Here is a 14,789-nt window from a genome sequence, read left to right on the forward strand (position 1 = left end):
ACTCAAAGAATAAAGATATTTTTCTTATCCTTTTATGTAGCTAAAGACTATTCAAATTCAATAAATATAAAATTAGTTATGACTATATTCTAAAAGGTTGAAGATTATTTATTGTTGGTTAGGATCTATTTTCATATTTTTTAAATTTTAAATTAGATATGTTAGTGTTTTTAGTATATTATCTTCTAATATTTTATCATGAAATTAAAATTCAAATTACTATGAATTTAATTAATGAATTAGTTATTGCCAATGAGTTATAGCTCAAATGGCATAGTTTCCGCATACTCAATTAAGAGGTTGCGGTTTCGAGTCTTATATTTTGATAAAAAAAAATTAATGAATTAGTTATTGAATAATAAATATGATAAAGAAAAATATTATACATCTTTAATAACAATTACTCTCCTAATTTAAATAAATTAAAAATATCAACTTATTTTCTCGAAATATCTAATAATACCTTTAATTAACTTAGTTGAATAAATATTAATTACACGTGTTCATTTATTAAAAAATATTTTTTATTTATTAATACAATTTTAAATCCCATTAAAATTCATTTATATACTTTTTTAAACACATCTCTATTATTTTATTTGAAAAATTATTTAAAAATTAAAAGAAAAATGAGTAGATAAATATATATTCAACAAATTTGGCACATGTGTTGTTAGTCACCAAAAAAAAATTGAAACATGTGTCAATCCTTGACCTTTTTTATTCAAAGCGCCATAATTATTGCTCCTATTTAATTCAACGAACCAAACCCTTTTTTCGCATTGCATCTTTTATTTGTGAAATTTTGAATGCAACTTATTAGTTGCAACTTGCAAGGCTGAAAACTCATATTTGGTGTCTCCAACGAATAACACACCAAAGATGATTGATGAAAACGCTTCCGCCGCCGCAACAACCACCGTTAGCCACCATCACGATGCCTCACTTTACGACGACGACGGCCGCCCGAAACGAAGAGGTAACAATACAAATTAATCCAATCCATGTATGTATGTTATTATAATGTTATCACAATCTCTTCCTTTTCTTTCTCATTTTAGTTTTATCAACGGAGATGAATAAAAAAAAATTGAATTCAAGTCTTTTATGATTTTCTTGTAATCAGTTCTATTTTATTTTCTCGAGTTCTTTTTTTTTTTGTAAAAAAAAAAAATGAATTTGAGTTTGGGATTTGCCAGCGGCTCTCAAATTTTCCAGATTTTTCCGGAAATAAAAAATTAAAACAATATTTACTTAATAATAAATATTAAACACACATTATTCATAAAGCTCAATAAATGTACCTTGAAAATAACGAAATACAGCTGTGTTAGATAGATAACACTAGGCTAAGAATAATTGAAGTTGTCCTTCATTATATATGAAGAGATTTTCAATGGGGTTTTATTAATTATTATTTAAATGGAATAATTTGTTATGATAATATATATTTTTTTTTGGTGTAGGAACTGTGTGGACGACAAGTTCTCATATAATAACAGCAGTGATTGGATCTGGAGTTTTGTCGTTAGCATGGTCGATAGCACAATTAGGTTGGATTGCTGGCCCTATTGTTATGATCTTCTTCAGTCTCGTCACGTTGTATACTTCATATTTTCTTGCTGATTCTTACCGTGTTGGAGACCCTGTTACTGGCAAGAGGAGTTACACTTACATGGAAGCCATTGGCAATATTCTCGGTAAGTAATACAAACAAAACTAATTATACATGGTAGCTAAATTATGAGTTTACAGGGAGATGACAGTTAAGATATTGATAAATATTATATTAAATATGTTAAATTTTATTATCTTTGTATGAAGATAAGAATAGTCAATGTTAGATATATTAATACGGGTATTTTATAATGTGATATTATATGACTGTTATTTTGTCTCTTATTATTTGATATCGACTAAATTGAAAAATAAGTTTGTTATAAAAAAAATGTATTATTCTAATTTTTTAAATTTTAAAATCAGAAATAAAAGGAAGTTAGTTTATCGGTTTATGTTAATTTATAAAAAAGTTCACCTTCTAGACATTTTTTTTTCTTAAAATATTTTATATGAATAAAAATTTAAATTGAAAATTTTAAAAATTTTATGTGTAATAATTTTAAATCAGACAGATATTTTATGTTAAAATATTTATTATTTTTTGGTATCTAATAATGTATTATAAATTCTAATATAAATTAATTTAATTATATTAAGTATATATTAAAATTAATCATTAAAAATAAATTAAATTATATATATTTATACATAGATATATAATAATTGATTTTGATGTGAAAATAACATTTTGCTTATTGCTGCTGGAGTTAAGAATTTAGCTACGATTCCTTCAAGGTTTTTTTTTATATATTTAAAATTTTGAAAACTGGTTTTTTTTTTTTCTTTTCTTAAGAAGGTGCTTGCTTCTTTTGGTTTCCCTAAATTAGAAAAAAGAAACAAAAAGGAAAAAAAATTGAAAGAGGCGTGTTCTTTATTTGTTAACGTACCGCGTGCATTTAAAATTCAGTTTCAATTTAACACGTTTGTAGATTTAGTTAGTTATTTACTAGAGAAACATCCGTGTGATAAAAGGAAAAGAAAATCTTAATAAGAGAATATAAGGAAAAAAAAAAGATAAAATGAAAATAATAAATGCGATTAAATCTGTAACCTGTAAAATTTGTATATTATATACATGAAGGATTTGAGTTTATAACTAAAAAAATTTATAAATATATCTAAAATATCAGTATTTCAGTCATCTTAATTATTAATTTTAATTAATATATATTATATATAATTTTTATAATTGAAATTAATAATTAAAATTATTAAAATATCAGTATACTTTATATACTTAAAATTTGCTCCATAACATAACCATTATTGTATATAATATTTATTTTATACATATATTTTTGTACAATCATATAACATTAACACAAAAAACATCAATCACTTGTATAAAAATATATATTGAAATAAGAAATGATCACACATGACATTCATAATAACATTTTATAAATAATATAATTAATAAAAGCAATTATTAATATTGTCAAACTTGATTCACACTTATAATGAAATTTCATAAATAATAAAAAAATTATATATATATATATATATATATATGTGTGTGTGTATAATAAAAATAATAAGAGTATTAAAATATAGTGTAACTGATTTTTGGTACGGACTATTATGAAAGTTTGATTATTATGATATAAAAAAATTGATTATTTTATAACTAAACACTTTGTTAAAAAATATTTACAATAATATATATAAATATACATAATATATGATGTATAATTTATAATTTCTTTATGTTATATTTATGAAATCGTATAATGATTTACAAGCAGAATCTTCTTCAATCTGGAGATGTATGTTGAGGAGATATAGATGATCTTATATTTTTTTTTTAAACCAAAAGATATGAGACTCGAATCCGTAACTTCTTAATTGAGTACGGGGAGACTATGCCATTTGAGCTATAACTCATTGGCTTATATTTGTTTATTTGCTCTTTTTGTTAATTTTTTTTTTACCAAAAATAAGAGACTCGAACCGTAACTTCTTAAATATTTTGCTCTTTTTGTTAATTGCAATCACATATTCACGTAACATTAAAAATTAAATGGCACATGAAAGTTGAAGATGTATTATTTTAATATTTTTCTTATGATAGATTTTACATATAGTAGAGTATATCACTTTCCGTATAAAGTATTATGATTTAATCAATAAGAGAGGAGTAATATTTTAATTCAAGTTATATATATATATATATATATATATATATATATATATATATATATATAACTTTTTATTGATTTATATTATAAAGTTAAAAAAACTAACTTATGGTATACCAAGTATAATACCTTAAAAATTAAATATTTCCATAAATAATATTGGATATGCTATAATTGTTTTGCAGGAGGAAAAAATTTCATTTTTTGTGGAATAATGCAATATACAAATCTTTATGGAACTGCAATTGGATATACAATTGGCGCCGCTATGAGTATGATGTGAGTTTCAGTTAAACCTAACTTTCATCTTTGAAATGTTTAAAATTTTGAAACTGATTTTCGATGTGGTCAATAATAAATGTATTCAGAATTTTTTAAATAAATAAAATAAAATGAATATTTATGCATTTGTGCGTTTGTCTCAATAAGTATTTATTTGTACAGACACAAATTAAAAATTAATGTAATTAATACAAACTATGAAACATGTTTTTTTTTTTTGAAACAAAGGAAGTTAAACACATTAAAGTGGAGCAAATAAAAGAAAAAAGAAGACACATAACTAGCTACTAACAAATAAACCAACCCCTACTATCCCTAGTACTCTCATCCTCCCCCAGGATCACCACCACTCCATTCCGTGTAGCTCATCAACGTCCTTGTGTGTATGACCTCCAGGCTTGCTCTTGCATTCTTGAAGATTCGTGCATTCCGTTCCAACCAAATGTTCCAAATCACTGCAAAGAACACTGACATCCACATCTTCTTCCCCTGTTGTCTATTATGCATTCCATGCCAACTCTCAAACATTTCTTTAACAGTTCCGGGAATCACCCACTCCCTTCCTAGTAACCTCAGCCACTTGCACCACACCTGCCATGTTACCTCACACCTAAGGAATAAATGCTCAACAGATTCTAATTCCTTGGTACACAGTACACACATACTATCCCCCAGAATGTTGACTCCTAGTTTAGTCAGCCGCTCCTTGGTGTTAACTCTACCCACTAGCACAAACCACCCAAAGAGCTCAATTCTCGGAGGAACGAAACCTTTCCAAATGGAACTCGTGAAGCTATAACTCGTTATCTCAGCTGATAATGTCTCCGCTTGTATAGCCTGGATCACAGAACTAGTAGAGAAAATACCTTTATTTTTAAACTTCCACACCACATTGTCCTCCCTACCTGATGACAACCTCACTGGCCTTAACCTCTCATGCAGTTGATTGACAAGCTCCAGCTCCCATTGGAACAGTGCCCTCCTCCATTGAAAATTCCAAATCCAATCAAGCCCATCCCAAAAACCACACTCCCCGATGACAAGTCCTTGCTGACTGGAAATAGAGTAGAGTCTCGGATGACTTCCTTTCAGAGTACCACCTTGAACCCAGTTATCTTCCCAAAATCGAGTCTGCATACCATTGCCTACTTCCATTGCCAGTCCACTTACCACTTTATCACGAATCCGCGGTTCTTTTATATTCAGCTGACATATGTCCTTCCAGGGGCCACCCTTTACTGGTAAAGGCTGAGTTGCTAACATGACATCCGGGTTCAACTTATTACACGAACACACAATCTTCTTCCACAGCGGGCAATCCTCCTTTGAAAACCTCCACCACCACTTAAACAGAAGCGCTGTGTTTCTCAGCACTGCATCACCAACCCCCAATCCCCCAACCTTTTTTGGAGCCTGAACTATCTCCCACTTTACCATAGGTATACCATAGTTCCCATTCTCCCTGCACCACATAAAGTTCCGTTGTAAAGCAATCAGCTTGTCCGCTACCGCCTTCGGCATCTTGTATAGACTAAGGTAGTAGATGGGGAGACTATTCAGCACCGATTTGATAAGGACCAGCTTACCTGATTTATTCAAAACCTTGGCTTTCCACAAACTCAGCTTCTGTTCCACCTTATCAATGATTGGTTTCCAAGTCTTCACCAAGCGTGGATTCGCACCTAGAGAAACTCCCAAGTATCTAACCGGTAGAGAAGCTTGTTGGCATCCCAGCAGTCCACATGCCTGATCAATCCATCCTTGCTCACAGTTCACCGATATCAGATTCGATTTATCAAAGTTAATGCTCAGCCCAGACATCAACTCAAAGCACCGTAACAGTCTCTTATAGTTTACAATTGTTTCAGTCTCCGGCGGGCAGAATAAAATAGTGTCATCTGCAAATTGTAGGTGTGACAGTTCAATAAGATCTCCCCCTACCAGCAGTGGAGCAATGCGGCCATTCCTCACAGCCTCCCCCAACATCCTATGCAACACATCTACAACTAATACGAATAGCAATGGAGAAAGTGGGTCCCCTTGTCTTAGTCCCCTCTCCATCTTGAATGGCTTGGAAGGTGCCCCGTTTACCAAGACTGCCATGGTGGCCGTAGTAACACACTCCTTCACCCAGCTTCTCCATTTTTGGCCGAAGCCCATTTTCTGTAGCACAATGTCAACAAAATCCCATCTCACTCTGTCATAGGCCTTCTGAAAATCCAGTTTGATAATGACTGCTGACTTTTTCCGAGTCTTCAGCCAATGAACCGTCTCGCAGGCTATGAGTGCACCATCATGAATTTTTCTTCCCTTTACAAATGCAGTCTGAGTCTCTCCAACCAGTCCCGACATCACAGATCGCATCCTGTGCACCAACACTTTCGAAATCACTTTGTACACACACCCCACCATACTAATCGGCCTAAAATCCTTCACCTCCTTTGCACCTTCAAACTTTGGAGCTAGTGTCACCCACGTTACATTGACATCCTTTGGCAATTTCGCACTTTGAAAGAACCCCATTACCGCAGCAGTGAATTCCGGCCCAATGTCATCCCAGCATTTCTTTATGAAGTTCATGTTAAACCCATCACTCCCTGGGGCCTTGGAAGATTCGCAGTCCCACACAGCCTCCTTAATTTCCTCATCCGTCGGCATCACTTCTAAAGCTTTAGCCTCATCCCTATGGATACACTTTACTAACCCATCTCTGATTCCAATCCTCGAAACATATTCCTGTCGATATAAATCCTTGTAGAACCCTCTAATCGCACCTTTTATTCTCGCCTGATTCCGCACAAGTCTTCCATGTAACATCAGAGCATCAATCCTGTTATTCCGTCTTCTGGCCGAAGCAATGTTATGAAAGTATCTGGTATTCCTATCCATGTTTGCAGCATGTTTAGACCGAGACATCTGTTTCCAGTGCATTTCCTTTCTAATATACCATTTTGAACAAAAGCTCACAAGCGCCTTCCTTCTAGCCTCCGTTGTACCATCATAAACTCCATCACTGACTGAATTGTCCAGCTTGGTGAGCTCCTCCTCAAACCTCATGAGTCTCTTATCCATGTCCCGGAAGTTATCCTTGTGCCATTGCCGCAGTTGTATTGCTAGAGCCCTCAGCTTGCACGGGAACTGCGTTTCTCCGAGGCTTCGCCACTCATCCTTCACCATTCTCAGAAATCCCTCATGCGTAAACCAGGCGTCTAAACTTCTGAATGGTCTAGGGGGCCCCGTTACTCTTGTTAGTTCCATGATCACTGGGCAGTGATCAGACAATCCCCTTGGGCCACCCTTAATCCTAATATCCGGAAACACCTCAGTCCATTCAACATTAACCATCACCCTATCAATCCGACTACAGGAACGCCCCCTAAACCATGTATACTTCCTATCAGTAAGAGGCAAATCTATCAACTGCATGTCTCGCACCCATTCCTTAAATTCCTCTGATGACGCCATCAAGCTAGTAGCTCCTTTACGATCCTCTACTTGTAAAATTTCATTAAAGTCTCCGAGAAAACAGAAAGGAATCTGACACAATCCCGCCACATAGCTCAGTTCCTCCCACACCCCCCTCTTTGCCTCCCTCCCATGCGCCCCGTACACCAAACAGAAAGCACATCGGAAGTTGGTCTTTGTTAAAACGCCTTCAACACACAGCCACCTCTCACCTTTATACCTTTGATCTACTTGAAACACTCCTTCATCCCAAATTAATAGCAGACCCCCCGCCATTCCTGCAGATTCCACAAACTCCCAACCAGCAGTACTAGATCCCCAAAGCCTTGCGACCTCATATTTAGTAATCACTTCTTTTTTTGTTTCAAGCAATCCCAACATGTTCAAATTATATTTATTTTTCAAAGATTTCAGCATGCTTAATTTACCGTCCCCCCTCCACCCCCTAATATTCCAACAGCTCACAATCATTTAAATAAAGATTTGCTCACCTTATTTTTATTTTTTGGTCGACTCCTTCTCGCCTTTTCCTTTTGCTTCGCCAGTTTTCTCTTAGCTGCTATTTCTTCATTTTGTGCTTGCAAAATCGCCATAATATCTTCTTCCTCATCGCATAAAACCGCTCCTGATTCCACAGCCAATGCCCAGGTTGCTTGATTCTCCTAGCGCTGCTCTTCCTGTGTCCCCTCGCCTTCTAAATGGCTAACTGTGCCCAGCCTAGCCCCTGCTCCTGCCCCCCGGGCATTGCCACAGGCAGCCACCTCCGGGACGTCCCTCACTGCGTTTCCCTGTGCTCCCGAGGTACCATCCTTCCCCATTAGGCAGCTCAATCCCGCTTGGGATCCCTCATCGTGCAAGCCGGCCTCACTTATCCCATCCTGCGCCCCTTGCTCCTGCCGGTGGACTGCCGCCCTGATTCCCGTCCCCTCCTGCGCAACCCTTCCCCCATCAAGCTCAACTCCCACCCCATCGATCGGTCCTCCGCCCCCCACCATCTCCTCTAGTTCCGGGTTCTTATCCACTGACGGATCCCCGAGTTTAAGCGGCAACCCTCTCGCCTCAGGATCCTTCTCCGCTGGTGAGCACCCCAGCCCTCGCAAACCTTCCATCGGCGCCGCTTCAAACAGCTCCCGTGGATCCCTCCGGATCCTCAGGCCGCCCGACCCGTCGTGGCCTCCAATGGAAAGAAAACCATACGCCGTTTCAGTTAGGAGGCCATCCTGGCCCAGCCCAACAACAGGCTCCTTCTCAATACTCATGTCCCTTACGGTCAGCCTCCCCCCTCCGTTCTTAGTTGGTGTTGGGCCAATTGAATGCGAGCCCATACTGTTACAATACTCCAACCGTGTCCCAGCTTGGTCCCAATCCGGATGGGCAGCCCACTTTGCATGAACTCCTCCCACCCCTCCCCATACTTGCGTGACTGTATTCTCCGACTCCCCCTCATGAACTATCTCACATCCCTTCAAACCCGCTACTTCACCGTCCTTGGTACTAGCTAAATCCGGTACAACCGTATCCTTTTTGAATTTCAAAAAGGCAACGTCCACATCATTCAAAAACACATCAGAGATTACTATTCTGTCCTCACCATGCTCAGCCTCCGTAGGCCTACCAGTAACCAGTTCCGCCGCCAGGTCCCAACTACCCTCCCCCTTCTTCATGGCCGTGCCAGCGGTGCCAGAAACTTCATTCTTCGCATAGACACTTCTGCTTCTCCCCATGCTGACCGCACCGCCCTCCTGTGGTTCTACCTCCTTCACAAAGATCTCAAACACCGTCTTCCCAACAACAATTTGCATCCATTCTCGGATTACATCGAATACCCCCGTCTCAACTTGAATCCTCCCTGCTTCAAACGATGCTCCTTCCCCCGTCATTACATCACACTGGACCACGTTGCCCCACTGCCCTCCTATTCTCTTGAACGTTTCCGGCGCCCATGCATGTAAAGGAATTCCGTAGCACTCCAGCCACGCTCGTCGAGTAATACACCGTTCCGATTCCTCCCAACGCGAGATCCTATGGAATACTTGCAACAAATTATCCATCTTGAATGTAAACACTCCCTCCGCATGCTGCACAGTATCAAATATTACCAGCACTTTGCACGGCCCGATCTCCCTAACATCCACAATGTTGGGCAGATTTTTAGACACCACCGTCTTCACTGATCTGAGGTCCACTGGGTGTAACGTGTGCCCCACTAAACTCCTCGCCAACCATTCCATATTTGCTTCGACTACCGGCACATCAATTCTTTTCACAGGTCCATTCCCCTCTGTGGCATTCTTATGGTCTCGCACTGGCTGTTCCTTCATAGCTTTGGCCGCAGCCACCCCATTCCCCTGATAAGAATCCACTGCTTCACCGCCATTGGGACTTGTTATTTCCTTCCGCACTGTGCCACCCATCTGAAACTGTCTTCGATACTTAGCTTCCCCGACGGTAATTACCTTCCCCCGTAATCTCCACTGGTTCATTTCTGCAATCGCCTTGAGAGCGCCCCCTTTTGTCGTGTACCGAACAAAGGCAAATAAATAGATCACACCACTCTTTCGTTTCCGGCCAAGATATATGTCGTTAATTCTTCCCGTCCAACAAAGTAAGTGATACAGCTCCCTCCTTGAGATATCAGCCGGTAGATTATCCACAAACACAGAGAATGAATCATTTTCCAAACGATGATATGCCTCCCGATTCCAAATTCTAGGATCCTTTGGTGTTAACTGTACTCCTCTTGTACTACCCCTGGAGTACTCACCTCTCACAGCCTCTCTGCCTCCCATTTCAGTTATTGGCTATCAGCTAGGGTTTCCATATCAGCTAGGGTGTTAACTATGAAACATGTTAAGCTACTAAAATTAGGAATTATCTAATAATAAGGGGTTTGTGTAATAGATTGAGACCCTAATTTCAAATTTTATCATTGTTAATGTATCAAAGAAAATCAACGAAGAAGGTTGAATGATAATTATAAAAAGAGATTCCTTTTAATAATTTAATATTGATGTATTATGGCAATGAGTGTTAAGTTGAAGTAATTTGGCTTCTTTTTTTAATAAATTTAAAATTTTTCTGGATAAAAAATTTGAATGTTGAGCTTTATTTAAAAAAAAAAATTTTCTCATAGTAGACCAATTCGGTCAACTCAACTTAACTTGTCATATTTTACTACATTTTGGATAATTAGCCTAATTTGTTTTTTGTTTTTTGTTTTTGTTTTTTTGTTTTTTTTACCAAAGATAGGAGACTCGAACCCTCAATCTCTTAATTGAGTATGGGAAGACTATGCCATTTGAGCTATTACTCATTGGCTAGCCTAATTTGTGTTTACATTTGTTAGTCAATAATATCTAATCAAGTATTCTTATCTGTATTAATAGCACCTAAAAATTAAACTCTTGAATAATACTAGTCAAATAAATAAATAAATAAATATAAACTAGTTAAAAGAAAATTCAATTATATATTGTCTTGTTATTAAAATTATTTAAATCTTAGTATAACTATTTATAACTTATTAAAAAAATAAAGAGAGAGAGAATTAGTGTAAAATACTTTATACTTGTATGCATTGAAATTAATCTAATTTTTTATGCAATTTCTATGATTGACAATTAATTATGTTTGAAATTGATTAAAATTTTTTGGCTTTGGTTGGCAGGGCAATCGCAAAGACAGATTGCATACATTCTTCTCATGGAAAAAACTCATGTCATGTTTCTGGCAATTGGTACATAATATGGTTTGGGATAATCCAACTTGTATTTTCTCAAATTCCTAATTTTCATAAAATGGGATTGCTCTCAATACTTGCTTCAGTCATGTCCTTCACCTATTCCTTAATTAGTCTAGCCCTTGGAATTGCTCATGTTTCAGGTTATTTTTAATTTGTTTTTCTATTTAAATTTGCTTATGATCCGAAAACATCTAAAAATTATTGTCTAATATTTTGTTTGTTTGGATCTTAAAACAGAAAATGGTACTTTCAAGGGTACAATAGCAGGAGCTGAAGCAGAAACACAGGCCAAAAAAGTGTGGGCAATATTTCAAGCTCTTGGCAACATAGCCTTTGCATATTCTTATTCTAATATTCTCATTGAAATTCAGGTATATACCCTTTTTTCTATTTCCAAATCATTAGTTTTAAAATAAATGCCGCTCCATTAATACATTTGAAAAAAATGTATTTAGACACAACTGTATTCTAAATATATTAGTTATGCAAAAAAAAAAGTGTTATGTAAACAAAAGATCAGCTTTTGTATAGAATTTAGATTGTCTAAAGTAAAAAGACATATAAAGTGATAAAATAAAGGGTTAATTACTGTTGAATTTGTAACTCTTATCATATGTCAATTCCATTATCTTAATTTAACGGTGATTAATTCCTTACTTTATCATATACTATTTTTCTCATTTTGGATAAGTTTGATCTGTTTGTGTATAAATATATTTATTGTTTAATTTATTTTCGAAGTATATTTTATACTTTAATATATATTTTATATGAATAACTGATTTTTTATATATATCTAGTATGATTGTTATTCAATATACTAATTTGGTCAAACGAATTTATTTTAAAAAATAATAGAAAAGACTTTCTCTTTTTTTTTTCATACATAAATTAATTAGTATATAGTAATAATGATAATAATACACTGACTAAACAGGATACTATAAAATCTCCATTTGAAGTAAGAACAATGAAGATAGCTACAAATGTGAGTATTGCAACAACCACAGCATTCTATGTTCTTTGTGGGTGCATAGGTTACGGTGCATTTGGAAATTCAGCACCAGGGAACTTGCTCACGGCATTTGATAAGCCATTTTGGCTTATTGACATTGCAAATTTGGCACTAGTCATTCACCTTGTGGGAGCATACCAAGTTTATTCTCAACCCCTCTTTGCATTTGTTGAAGAACAGGCAACTAAAAGATGGGAAGTAAGTGGAAAAGAACACAAAATTCAAATCCCATTTTTACCCTTATACAACCTAAATACATTTAGACTAGTTTGGAGATCACTGTTTGTTGTGGTAACAACTTTTATAGCAATGTTGATTCCATTCTTTAATGACATATTGGGAGTGATTGGGGCACTAGGATTTTGGCCCTTAACAGTTTATTTTCCAGTAGAGATGTACATCAAACAAAAGAAGATGCCAAAATGGAGTGGGAGTTGGATTTTTTTGCAAAGTTTAAGTATGTTTTGTTTCTTAGTAACCGTTGCAGCTATGATTGGGTCCATAGTTGGTATCATAGTTGACCTTGACACATATAAACCATTCAGCGCAAGCTTGTAGCCAAAGTCCCTTCATCCTAGGGGTGCACAGACCCAGCCCGGCTCGAAGGCCCGGCCCGGTCCCGAATACTTTAGGGACTAATTTGGTGTGATTTCATCGGGTCTAGGGTCGGGTACGGATCTCAAAAATAGACCCGGTCATTATTTCGGGTCACCCGAAGTCGGCCCGGTGGCCCGGTCATCATACACAATTAATATTTTGTATTATTAGTGATAGATCATGACTATTCTTATGTGGAATTTAAGTATTGTAAACCTTAATATTTTGTGTTATTAGTCATTATAAGACTATAAATTAATGTTTTATGTTTAGAATGCATAAGACTTTAGACTAATACATAAGATTGTGTTATTTGTATTGATTTAAATATTTGGTATTATTAGACAATATTAGTATTGATTGTGGTTATGCTTTAATTTTGAAGAAGGGTTGGTTCTTATTATATTTTTCTAAGTGAATTTTACCATATTAACTAATAGTTGGAGTCTTGGAAATTTGAATTTTTTTTACATGTTAGCTTAAAAGAAGGTATCAACGTAATGTAATGTTAACGGCCCAGTTTTTACCCGGTTTTCACCCGATATAATTGTGGCCCGAAAGTGTATTGGTTTCATCGGGTCTAGGGTCGAGTTCGGGTCTAATAAATAGACCCGGTGTATATTTCGGGCCAGATCTGGGTCACATCAAACCCGGCTTCACCCGACCCATGTGCACCCCTACTTCATCCAACCTTCTATGTTAGTTACTTGCCAGTTTTATTTTTCAGTAGTTTATTCATTCACTAGTGTAATTAATTAATACTTTTTTTTTATCACTTTTCATTCTTACTTCAATTTCTTCTTTCTTATTTTGTTTTGATTATTTATTTATTTTGATTTAGTCATTTTCCTTTTTCATAAGATACTGAATAAAGTCTATTATAGGAAGAATTAAATTTGACACAGTTTGACAAGTTAGTAATGTTTAAATAGTAATAATCAAAATTACTTTTAAACATGTAATTACCAAAATGGACTACTTAAAATGTTATTTTATCTTATCTTATCTTTTTTATTTTGTTCCATTGCTATGGTAATTATTATTACTTCTTATTTCATTATTTCTAGGTGATGCATACAAAAAGTGGATTTTTTTTTCATTTTCTAATTTTCAAGTAATAAAATTAAACTTAAAGAATACACATAATTTAATTTATGAGATAAGGGACATAACGAAATTCAATAAATTGACAACAACATAATCCTAACGAATAATTGAAATACTACTCATTATGCATGAATGCTTCAAATCAGCATGATAATTGTTATTAGGACTAGAAGTGAATAAAAACTCATGACCCATCTTAAGTTTAAAGTTGAATTTGAGGTCAAATATTAAATTAATACACATATTATGTATTTATATTTTTTATTTATTAATAATTAATAACATATAATTTTATACATATACATAATTATAACGCTCACATTTGTTAAATATACGAGTACATTATTTTTTATTTTTGTCATTAAAATTATAATTATTTGTTTATTTTATTATAGGTTGAATAAGTGACAAGTCTTAAATTATTTATGATGGAAAAGAACATATCTATAATCTATATATAATGTTTTTATATAAAATTTATAGTAATCCTTTTATATATATAATTTTGAGAGACAACATAAACTATGATTGATAGATAAAAATATCATAATTTATTTATATAAAATTATATAGTATATTCATGTTATTTGAATTAGTTCACAAACTTTTGGTAAATCAAGTCTGAACTTTACTAAAGATGTTCATGGATCGAATTTAATCCATATATCCGCGACGTTTTATCCGAATTCAATTTGAAAATTGCAAATATTGATCCGATCCGCAATATTATCGGATCAAATCTAATCTGACCGTTCTGCACACTAATAAGATCGGATTACGAATTTTAAGTAGGTATTTACATATCTGCAGATCCACAAAAAGG

General features: G+C 34.7%; 1 protein-coding gene across 1 annotated transcript; it reads left to right on the top strand.

Annotated features, from left to right (window-relative positions):
• Positions 1–752: 752 nt before the first annotated feature.
• Positions 753–13,158, top strand: LOC107614176 (amino acid permease 4). The gene is made up of 6 exons (XM_016316408.3): positions 753–979; positions 1,467–1,700; positions 3,944–4,037; positions 11,173–11,387; positions 11,485–11,618; positions 12,185–13,158. The coding sequence occupies exons 1-6, from the start codon at positions 883–885 to the stop codon at positions 12,818–12,820; spliced, it is 1,410 nt and encodes a 469-aa protein (XP_016171894.1). The 5' UTR covers positions 753–882; the 3' UTR covers positions 12,821–13,158.
• Positions 13,159–14,789: the final 1,631 nt, after the last annotated feature.

This window comes from Arachis ipaensis, chromosome B8 (genome assembly GCF_059453495.1).
Source record: "Arachis ipaensis isolate K30076 ecotype BB chromosome B8, ASM5945349v1, whole genome shotgun sequence".
NCBI classification, from domain to species: domain Eukaryota; kingdom Viridiplantae; phylum Streptophyta; class Magnoliopsida; order Fabales; family Fabaceae; genus Arachis; species Arachis ipaensis.